This window comes from Scyliorhinus torazame, chromosome 20 (genome assembly GCF_047496885.1).
Source record: "Scyliorhinus torazame isolate Kashiwa2021f chromosome 20, sScyTor2.1, whole genome shotgun sequence".
NCBI classification, from domain to species: domain Eukaryota; kingdom Metazoa; phylum Chordata; class Chondrichthyes; order Carcharhiniformes; family Scyliorhinidae; genus Scyliorhinus; species Scyliorhinus torazame.
This window is the reverse complement of record NC_092726.1, coordinates 24,067,652-24,078,766: the sequence shown is the minus strand read 5'-3', so window position 1 is coordinate 24,078,766 and position 11,115 is coordinate 24,067,652. Positions and strand designations below refer to the sequence as shown.

The 11,115-nt window shown below is 52.0% G+C and overlaps 1 protein-coding gene across 3 annotated transcripts in view; it reads right to left on the bottom strand.

Annotated features, from left to right (window-relative positions):
• Positions 1 to 3,155: 3,155 nt before the first annotated feature.
• The window catches only part of LOC140396978 (phytanoyl-CoA hydroxylase-interacting protein-like), a 91,921-nt gene continuing 83,961 nt past the window's right edge, over positions 3,156 to 11,115 (bottom strand). For all 3 annotated transcript variants that reach the window (XM_072485980.1, XM_072485979.1, XM_072485981.1), the window contains one exon: positions 3,156 to 10,336. In XM_072485980.1, the coding sequence (XP_072342081.1) occupies positions 9,799 to 10,336 (538 nt within the window). In that variant the 3' untranslated portion in view covers positions 3,156 to 9,798. The remainder of the gene's footprint in view (positions 10,337 to 11,115) is intronic.

Sequence of the window (11,115 nt, the reverse complement as noted above, 5' to 3'; positions counted from 1 at the left end):
TAACTCCCAGTCGTGACCATCCTTTAACCATGTTTCAGTAATGGCCACTAAATCATAGTCATTCACGATGATTTGCGCCATCAACTCATTTACCTTATTCCGAATACTATGAGCATTCAGGTAAAGTACACTTATGTTGGCTTTTCAACCTCTGTTCTTAATCTTAACACCTCGATCAGTAACCTCTCCTAAGTTATATTTCCTCTTAGCCTTTCTCCTAATTTTCCTTGTCGTCGAACCCACATCTTCCTGTAACAACCTGCCGCATCGCTTACCATTAATGTTTTCACTTCCCGTTTTATTTCTTTTCGTATTCCTGGTCCTATTCACTGAGCTCCCCTCAGTCACTGTACCTTGTACTGTTGCCCTTTTTGATTTTTGACTATGGCTTCTCTGCCTTACACTTTCCCCCTTACTGCCTTTTATTTCTGTCCCTGTTTTACTACCTTCCAACTTCCTGCATCGGTTCCCATCCCCCTGCCACATTAGTTTAAACTCTCCCCAACAGCTCTAGGACATCAGCATGATGGGGCTGAATGGCTTCCTCTAGTTCCTAATTTCTGTGTCATTACAGGACAGACTTCGAGCAACACAGACATGCAATAGGGTGTGAAATCCGAGATGAATAGATAAATGCAGCCTGAGCTTGGATGGCTTCAGTCTGAGCCGCTACCTCAGCACTCAGATGTTGGATGGTTACTGCATGTCCCGCAACGGGACCTGAGATGCCGGCCATCAGGTTCTGCATCGTCGCTGGCTCTCCAGCTGTGCCAATGTAGTTGGCCACCCGGTCTTCGCCGGGCGACGCATGCGCGGGAGCGTCAGCGACTGCTGACTTCATCCCCGCGCATGCTGGATTGGTTTGTGCTCCAAGCAGGCAGCTTCATCAGGTTCCTCAGCAGCGGAACTCGGATACGACTTCCCACTCGGGTGACCAGGTACCCACGCTACCCCCCGCCCCGCCAGGCTGCAGCCCACGCGGGCTGCTACCTCACCACCTGTGTGCTGCCCTCCAGAGTACGCAGCATCAGTACTCGAGCTGGTGACTGTGAGCGGGAGATCGCGTGACAATGTTTCTTCTTCTTCTTCACTCTTGTCTTGTTCGTCCTTCACCGCTAGGCCAAGCATAAGTTCCTGGACACCGGAAAGGCGGGTGGTACTGGTGCACGAGCGAATCAGTGAGGGGCTCTCGCACACTTGGGGGCTGGAAGAGGAGGGAACATGGAAGATAGGAGCAGAAGTAGGCCACTCGGCCCCTCGAGCCTGCTCTGCCAGTCAACTAGATCATAGGTGATCTACCAAAACCCCGCACTATCCCCTTATCCCTTGATACCTTCAATAACTACAAGTCTATCGATTTCTATCTTGAATATACTCAGTATCAACCTCTCCAGGGTAGATAGTTCTAAAGATTTTCCACCATCTGAGTGAAGGGGCGGGATTCTCCCCCACCCGGCGGGGCGGGGGGGGGTTCCGTCGTAATGGAGTGGCGGGAACCACTCCGGCGTCGGGCCGCCCCAAAGGTGCGGAAATCTCCGCCCCTTTAGGGGCCAAGCCCTCACCTTGAGGGGCTCGGCCCGCGCCGGAGTGGTTTCCGCTCCGCCGGCTGGCGGGAAAGGTCTTCGCCGGGCGACGCATGCGCGGGAGCGTTAGCGACTGCTGACTTCATCCCCGCACATGCGCAGGGGAGGGGGTCTATTCCGCCTCCGCCATAGTGAAGACCATGGCGAAGGCGGAAGAAAAAGAGTGCCCCCATGGCACAGGCCCGCCCGCGGATCGGTGGGCCCCGATCGCGGGCCAGGCCACTGTGGGGGCACCCCCCCCGGGGCCAGATCGGCCTGCGCCCCCCAGGACCCCGGAGCCTGCCCGCGCCGCCTTGTCCCGCCGTTCAAAAGGTGGTTCAATCCACGCCGGCGGGACAGGCATTCCTATCGTGGGCCGGAGAATCGCCGGGGGTGGGCCCGCCGACCGGCGCGATTCCCGCCCCCGCCGAATCTCTGGTGGCGGAGAATTCAGGACACGGCGGGGGCAGGATTCACGCCAGCCCCCGGCGATTCTCCGACCCGGTGGGGAGTCGGAGAATCGCGGCCAAGAAATTTCTCCTCATCTGTCCAAAATGGCCTACCCCTTATTCTTAGACTGTATCTCCTGATTAGAGAGGGACAGTTAGATTTATTGATGGGCTAAGGTGCGTGACCAGTTAATGCTTTTTATTCAGTGCAGCCCTATTGTGAATGGCAAGATCCCATAAATGCAATGAATAACTGAGCAGGTGATCTGTTCTTAATGGTGTTGGCAGGGCGACTAAAGAACTCCTACTCTCTGACCAGTGCCGTGCAGAGTTAAGTACTGGGCTGTAGGATGTTACACGGAATCTATTGTGCCGTTAAATCAGTGAATTTTAAATTGAATGTCACCGTAAGAGGGACATGTTCCCAAAGCTTTTTGTCCGACACTCATCAGGACAAATGCAAGAATGCCAAATTTGAAGCCATCACAACGATTTCCACCACAGGAGAAATTATTGGTTGGCTAAGCCAACTCTGATTGGTCGAGGCGTTGGCATGGAAAAAGCAAACGGGAACTATGGGCTCCCCAAACTTCTGGGTAATTCAAATAAGGCTCGAGGCTTGAGCATATCCCTCTTGTTCGCTGAGAACGTGTCCCCTGTGAGTGAATGTATCTTCCAGCATGCCTAAATGAACCATATTACAACGACGAGTGATTATCTTAAATTGGTTCTTAGCATAGCTGTTACAGCACTCCGTATTGTTCAGCAAGTGCTGCCCAGTGCTGTGTCTTTTCAGCAACATTCAAGTTCTGTATTATCAAGCAGCTTACTGTGTGGTTACATGTTGTTTATTAAACAATTTGATTCTTCTACACTATATTAACCCACATGGTGACCAACTCTGCCGCCCTTCTCAACTATTGCTCCTTATTTACTCTTATCAAACACTCTGAAATTTGAACACCTCTGTCACATCTCCACCTTCCCCTTTAACCTTCTCTACTCGAAGGAGAACAACCACAGCTTCTCCAACCTTTCCAATTTAACCCTTGGGACCATTCCAGTAAATCTCCCAGAGGTGCATGTTTCAGGACTGGCTCCCATCAGTGCATTCAGAGAAATGACCACCGCTTAGACACCAGGCCTTCGCTGAAGCTTTTATTGATTTGAGTTTTACGTGCAGCACAAGCTTTGCTCCACTCGGTAATATTAGCTTGCATAGAAACACATAACACAAATTGCAACAGGCCGACAGATTCACCTGAACACAGCTTTAAATTTTCTTTTCATGCACAACGGAGCTGGTTAACGTGGAGGACTCTTTGAAGCGAAACATCTTGCGGAATTGTGAAAGCTGCCTGTCGCTCCCAGCGCCTTGATATGCCGCAGTGACTTTAACACTAAAACATTGAACATACTTCCCCCCCCCCCCCGACCACCCTGAACTCCCCACACAGCCAGAGCCAATGACCAGTTTGGCTCCCTTACGGTCCTCGTGGTGAAGACTTTGTCTCCTGATAGAAGGGGATGTGTGAATGGATTTTTAAAAAACGATTATAGGATGTGGGTGTCGCTGGCTAGTCCAGCATTTACTGCCCATCCCTAATTGCCCCTTGAGAAGGTGGTGGTGAGCCGCCTTCTTGAGCCGCTGCAGTCCCGTGTGGTGTAGGTACACCCACAGTGCTGTTAGGGAGGGAGTTCCAGGATTTTGACCCAGCGACAGTGAAGGAACGGCCGATATATTTCCAAGTCGGGATGGTGAGTGACTTGGAGGGGAACCTCCAGGTGGTGGGGTTCCCAGGTATCTGCTGCTCTTGTCCTTCTAGATGGTAGAGGTCGTGGGTTTGGAATGTTGCCGAAGGAGCCTTGGTGAGTTGCTGCAGTGCATCTTGTAGATGGTACACACGGCTGCCACTGTGCATCGGTGGTGGAGGGAGTGAATGTTTGTGGATGGGGTGCTGATCAAGAAGGGCTGCTTTGTCCTGGATGGTGTCGAGCTTCTTGAATGTTGTTGCACTCATCCAGGCAGGTGGCGATACTTTGAGGTGATTATTGACCCAAGGTTCAATAATATTTTGGGAGGGGTTTGGGAATTCAGGTTGCCAGCTTTGACTGTATTCCTTGTATGGTCTCCCGTTGCCCCAACCCACCCCATTCTCTCAGCATTTTACTGCCCCAAAACCAGTGAAGGATCCTGAATTGAAGTCAAGCAGCCTCTTGCCCATCAGCCACACAACTAACAATAAAGGGTGTTCTGGGAATTTATTTGTGAATAGCGTAGCGTTTTTTTGACTGTCTCCATGTTTTTGTTCACCTCCCTGGTTTTGCTCAGGGCAGTGACCTGGAGTTTGAACTTTAAACCCTGGAAGCTCCAGGTTAACTCTGGAGCATTGACAATCCCTCTTGGAGCCAGATCCAATAACTTCACCTGGTCCTTGGACGTCTTGTGTGCTCTCTTTCATTCTCAAAGTGCTTGTGTGCTCTGCGAAATTATTATCCTGCTAACGGCTTTGTCCCCTTCACCGTGCAGAACTCGAGACTCGATCTATCTCCCCGTCTGTCTCACTCTCTGCCCGGCCCTCCAATCTGAGGAGATACCCCTCTCAGCCGCCTCACAGGATGTCACCTCATCGCCAGCTCCTGATACCCCTTACTGTCTCACTTACTCCTCAACCAACCGGCATTTCTGTTTTCAATGGCAATTATTTTGTGGTTTCAAAAAATTCTCAATCTTGTTTTCAAATCCCTCCACCGGCTCACCCCCTTCCACCTCCGTGACCTTCCTCCAGCCCCTCAACCCTCTTGAGACCCCTGAGCCCCTCCCATTCTGGCCTCCTTTGGCCCCCTGCACTTCCTTCACTCCTCCATTGGAGGGCATGCCTTTGTTTGTCTCATCCCCAAGCTATTGAATTCCTTCCCTGAGCGTCTCAACCTCGCTTCCCTCCTGTAAGATGGCTCTTCGATCCAGATTTCAGCTGCCTGTTCTATTTGTAGTCTGATACATACATGGGGAAATGCTTAGGAAATCAGAAGTACAATGGGACTTGGGAGTCCTTGTTCAAGATTCTCTTAAGGTTAACGTGCAAGTTCAGTCGGCAGTTAAGAAGGCAAATGCAATGTTAGCATTCATGTCGAGAGGGCTAGAATACAAGAGCAGGGATGTACTTCTGAGGCTGTATAAGGCTCTGGTCAGACCCCATTTGGAGTATTGTGAGCAGTTTTGGGCCCCGTATCTAAGGAAGGATGTGCTGGCCTTGGAAAGGGTCCAGAGGAGGTTCACAAGAATGATCCCTGGAATGAAGAGCTTGTCGTATGAGGAATGATTGTGGACTCTGTGTCTGTGCTAGTTGGAGTTTAGAAGGATGAGAGGGGATCTTACTGAAACTTACAGGATACTGCGAGGCCTGGATAGAGTGGACGTGGAGAGGATGTTTCCACTAGGGGGGAAAAACTAGAACCAGAGGACACAATCTCAGACTGAAGGGACGATCCTTTAAAACACAGATGAGGAGGAATTTCTCCAGCCAGAGGGTGGTGAATCTGTGGAACTCTTTGCCGCAGAAGGCTGTGGAGGCCAAATCACTGAGTGTCTTTAAGACAGAGATAGATAGGTTCTTGATTAATAAGGGGATCAGGGGTTATGGGGAGAAGGCAGGAGAAGGGGGATGAGAAAATTATCAGCCATGATCGAATGGCGGGGCAGACTCGATGGGCCAAATGGCCTACTTCTGCTCCTATGTCTTATGGTCTTATCCCAGAAGGAGACCATTCAGCCCATTGTCATGAATCCATCTGTGGTCATTTTCTTGGCTGGACCCAGCTCCTGTTAAGCACCTTGGGAAATCTGCCTCCTCTGGCAGCACTATGTAAATGCAAGTCGTTGCTGAACACTGCGACTTGGAATCAGCGGGCTCACATCCCGGGTGGAGGCCTGAATGGTTCAGATCACTGGGCGACAACTAGATCAGCCCTTGCTTTCAAGATCAAATAGTCTTGTTCAACAGTGCAGAAAATTGCAGGGCCCAAAACAGACCACAATCCCATGAGGTGGGCACGCATGGAACTCCGGCACAAGGGTGGGCTAAGTGCTCGCCCCTCCCGTGCACTGGGTGCGGAGCGGGCAGAGACGCAGGAGAGTGGCAAATAACACCGGAAAGCAGAAACGTTACAGATAAGCAGGAGCAGAATAAGGGGGCGGAGGGGGAATAAACATGTGGAAGTGGAGAACAGGAGCTGGTTAGACTTGTATTTATAGAGCACTTGACGGCCAATAAAGTAGTTTAGAAGTTGTAAAGTCGGGGAACGTGGCAGCCATTTTGCACACAGCAGGTTCATACAAGCAGCAGAGTGATAATGACCAGATGACTTGTCTTGTTTTTGGTGATGTTGACTGAGGGATGAATGTTGGCCCTGACGCCGGGGAGAACTCCCCTGCCTCTTTTTCTGACACAACCCACCTCGAACCGCCAGACAGGACCTCTTCCGAAAGGGCCTCGGTGCTGCACCGTGGGCGGGGGTTGGCAGCACTGGAAGAGGCACAGGGCAAGAATTTGTGGATCGAAGATGCACTTGGGGACTCGGTGAGAGTCGGTTAAGGGGGAAAGTTCGATCAGGGCAAGCCTCCTGCCTGAAAATGGTGCCGTGGGACCAATTGCCATGTGATTGCGAGTGCCGCCACTGGGTGGCAGTGTCTGTCAGTGGCCCTGAGAGTCGACCACAATTTTCACTGACGCCCTCCGTCTCCCTGTGGACTTCACTGCCTCCCATTCCAACTCGTCTTGTCACTGTATCTCAGTTAGGAACCTCTGGTGGGGGAGGGGGGGGGGGGGGGGGGGGGGGAGCGTGGTTGCAGACCAGAATAAGGCAGAATAAATAACCTTAAACGTTCAGCTGGGCAGTTCAGGGGTGAGGTCAGGAAGCACACACTTCAGAGAAATGCCGGAAAAGCATCGCGAGCGTCGGCCGCAGACAGGGAGAGAAGCACAAGCGATCGGCGGCCCCTCCCGCTTCTGCTAAGTGACAGCCCCTAGTGCCACGGCAACCTCGCCTTCGCACAGTTAGAAAAGCAAATGACTGCGCGGGCTGGAATCTGAGACAAAAAAAAAGGGAGAACGCTCGGCAGCCTTAGCAGGCCTGGCAGCGACTGCGGAGCGTGAATGGGAGTTTCGAGCCTGGGTAACAGACGGAGATCAGAAAAACGTGCCGAAAGCACTCGATCACAGCGCAGAGTTCAAAAACCAGTACGGGTAGAGAGGGGGATTCGCCATTCTTTCCTGATGGAGAGATAATGAGTGGGGAGTGTAAACGTGGGAATGAACGGCGCCGGTCCGAACTGTCCTGGTGTAGCTTAATATGGAACTATGGTTTGGATCAGTACCACTCATTTCCTGGTTCGACTGCCTTTCTGCTGCACAGTGGTTAGCACCGTTGCTTCACAGCTCCAGGGTCCCAGGTTCGATTCCCGGCTTGGGTCACTGTCTGTGCGGAGTCTGCACGTCCTCCCCGTGTCTGCGTGGGTTTCCTCCGGGTGCTCCGGTTTCCTCCCACAGTCCAAAGATGTGCAGGTTAGCTGGTTTGGCCGCGCTAAATTTGCCCTAGTCTCCAAAATGGTTCGGTGGGGTTATGGGGATATGGCGGGGGAGCGGGCCTGGGTAGGGTGCTCTTTTCAGAGGGTCGGTGCACTCGATGGGCCGAATGGCCTCCTTCTGCATTGTAAGGCTTCTATGGTTTGTCTGGGTTGGCCGAATTCCAATGTTTCGGAGTTGTCCGAACAGGAGGAGACAATTTAGCCCCTCAAGCCTGCTCAGCCATTCAGTCAGATCAGGGCTGGTCTCAAATCCGCCTCCCGACCTCGTCCCCATCTCCCTTTAACCCGTTTTTAAAAATCAGAAATATATCTGTATCCTTCTTGACACCATTTAATGATTCGGACTCCACCGCACTGTGGGGCAGCGAGTTCCACAACTTCACCACCCTCTACGAGAAGTAGTTCCTCCTCGTCTCAGTTCTAAATCTACCACCTCTCAGCCTGTATCCGTGACCTCTCGTTCTAGGTTACCCCATTAGGGGGAACATTTGATCTACATTTACTTTATCAATCCTTTTTAGTATTTTATCCCCTCAATCAGATCCCCTCTCATCCTTCTAAACTCCAGCGAGTATCAGCCCAAACTGTAATCTCTCCTCGTACGTCAACCCTTTCATCCCAAGAATCAATCTGGTGACCCTCCTCTGAACTGCCGCCAATCCCACCACATCCTTCCTCAAATAAGGAGACCAAAATTGGACAAACTCCAGATGTGGTCTCACCAACATCCGATACAATAGCGTCTAGAGTCTAGAAGCAACACTCGGGAATTGTGTCAGCAAGGGATTGACCCACCGTTGTGAGAGGAGGAGCAGTGTGTGTGTGGATAATTTCTATCCCATACTTAAAAGTTGCAAAGCAATGCGCAGTTTGGAAAGGGCAAGCCCTTAATCCTTGTTCCAAAATCCAATTCGAATTGAATTGAATTCATGGTATCCGGTGCCATGGTCGCTAATTGATACGTTGTCAAAAAGCACACATGCATTGAGCCCTGGCTGTACACTTGCATATGCAGTTGCACGTGTGCAGACAGAAATGCGTGCATGTGCTGCGAGGTTGCACGGCGGGTCAGTATCCGCTCGTTTCAGCTGCTGCAGGCTGAGAGAGTCTGAGCAGAGAGGAAATGGCGCCGCCTCTTGAAGTGGGTGTTGGCCCCTTTAAGAGGGACCTCCTAAGTGTTGCCAACCAAGAATATCAAACTGACAGTGGGCAGAATTGTCATCGCCTGCAGGGAACTCCTGGCAAGCAAGCCGTGGGGAAAGTCGAGAGGGGCACATCGCGAACTGCGTGTCTAATTCTCATTAACTTAGAATGCTGCGATTATAAAAATATTAGACCCGAGAAGAGGGCTCTTCAAACGAGAGAGGCAGTTGGGAGTGAGAGGTCGCGCACTGAAGCCTCTGGGAACGCGGCCTACGATACTTGGCCACCCAACCAGAGGGGATGAGGGCGAAGGTCTCGGCCATGGGGACACAATGGTGTGAGGGGTGATTCGGATCCAGGCCCAGACTAGTACATCTGAGGCTCCTGTTAAGTTGGAAGATGTCTTTGATCCTCCACATTACTAATAGGTGGAGAAACAGGAGGATACCTTGTGCTTCAGATGGGTGGAGGTGGGGTTTCAGTTGTGAGAGCCAGGTTTGCTGCACCTCTCCATCAGATCGCTGGTGTGAAGAAAAAGTCTGCACAAATTGCAGAAGGTAAGGGGATGTTGCAGAGAGAGAGAGAGGAGAGAGTCCGCCCAAGGAGAGATTGTGCTGTCTGTTCTGTGCCATTGAATGAATGGGGTTTCCACCCTGTGCAAATCCAAGGACATCTCAACCGTGAAGTGCTCCCCAATCATTTTAAAACTGGGACCTAATACAAAAAGCAGAGATGGGTCCGGTGTATTAATGGGAGCACGATCGTGTGTGTGTTATGTTAGCACCTTCTGGATGTAGAAATTGCCCCCTCTTGTCACCCAGTTGTCTCGGGATGGTTTTGGTGTCTTTCTGACCTCCCACTGCCTCCATTTCTTCCCTGGTTACGAATTAAATGTTTTTTTTGAGGGGAGGGGGGAAGTTTGTCCTACAGACTGAATACCCCTCCACTCACCCCTTTGAAGGCTGTTTGAATCACAGTTGATCTGACACTGGTTTTAGTCCCCTCACCTCCCCCATGTTGTGCCCCACAATTAACCCCCCCCCCCTTCTCACCCCCCCTAACGCCCAACACTGATATTGCAGGTCTTGCAGCTGGGGTCCTTCTTGGCGTTGGCAGTGGAGAGGCTCATGAGCTGGTGCCCGCCAATCTCGCCGAGGGTGCCCAGGGCCAGGTTGAGCGGCTGGGTATAGATCAGTTCCAAGATGAGGTCCTGGGCGTGGTGGAAGACCAGCTGGCCCTCGGGGTCCTGGCTGCAGGTCAGGAAGGGGTTGTGGGCACTGTCCAGCAGGGGGAGCCGCTCGCGGCAGAAGAGGTCGCCGGCGGTGCCCTTGGGCGCCAGCACCAGGATGACATAGTGGTAGGCCGTGTACATGCAGTAGAAGTCGGCAAAGTAGAGGTTGGTGCCGGGGTTGAAGAGGTGCTCGGCGTCCACCCGGAGCCGCAGCCGGCCGTACGGGGAGTCCATCTGCGGCTCGCCGGTGTTGAACTCGGTGTTGCAGCTGAAGAAGATGCCGTGTAGCGTGCCGTTGACCGGGGAGCCGTGACTGCCGCTGCTGTCCTTCAGATAGGGCTGCATGACACCATTATGGTGGGTCCTGTAACAACAATAGACTTGGAGTGAGGTAACTCCGGGCTTCCCTACAAAGCAGCTCAACAACTATCCTCATCAAACACTCCCAGGACAGGTATAGCACGGGGTTAGATACAGAGTAAAGCTCCCTCTACACTGTCTCCATCAAACACTCCCAGGACAGATACAGCACGGGGTTAGATACAGAGTAAAGCTCCCTCTACACTGTCCCCATCAAACACTCCCAGGACAGGTACAGCACGGGGTTAGATACAGAGTAAAGCTCCCTCTACACTACCCCCATCAAACACTCCCAGGACAGGTACAGCACGGGGTTAGATACTGAGTAAAGCTCCGTCAACACTGTCCCCATCAAACACTCCCAGGACAGGTACAGCACGGGGTTAGATACAGAGTTAAACTCCCTTTACACTGTCCCCATCAAACACTCCCAGGACATATACAGCACGGGGTTAGATACAGAGTAAAGCTCCCGCTACACTGTCCCCATCAAACACTCCCAGGACAGGTACAGCACGGGGTTAGATACAGAGTAAAGCTCCTCTACACTGCCTCATCAAACACTCCCAGGACAGGTACAGTACGGGGTTAGATACAGAGTAAAGCTCCTTCTACACTGTCCCCATCAAACACTCCCAGGACAGGTACAGCACGGGGTTAGATACAGAGTAAAGCTCCCTCTACACTGTCCCCATCAAACACTCCCAGGACAGGTCCAGCACAGGGTTAGATACAGAGTAAAGCTCCCTCTACACTGTCCCCATCAAACACTCCCAGGACAGG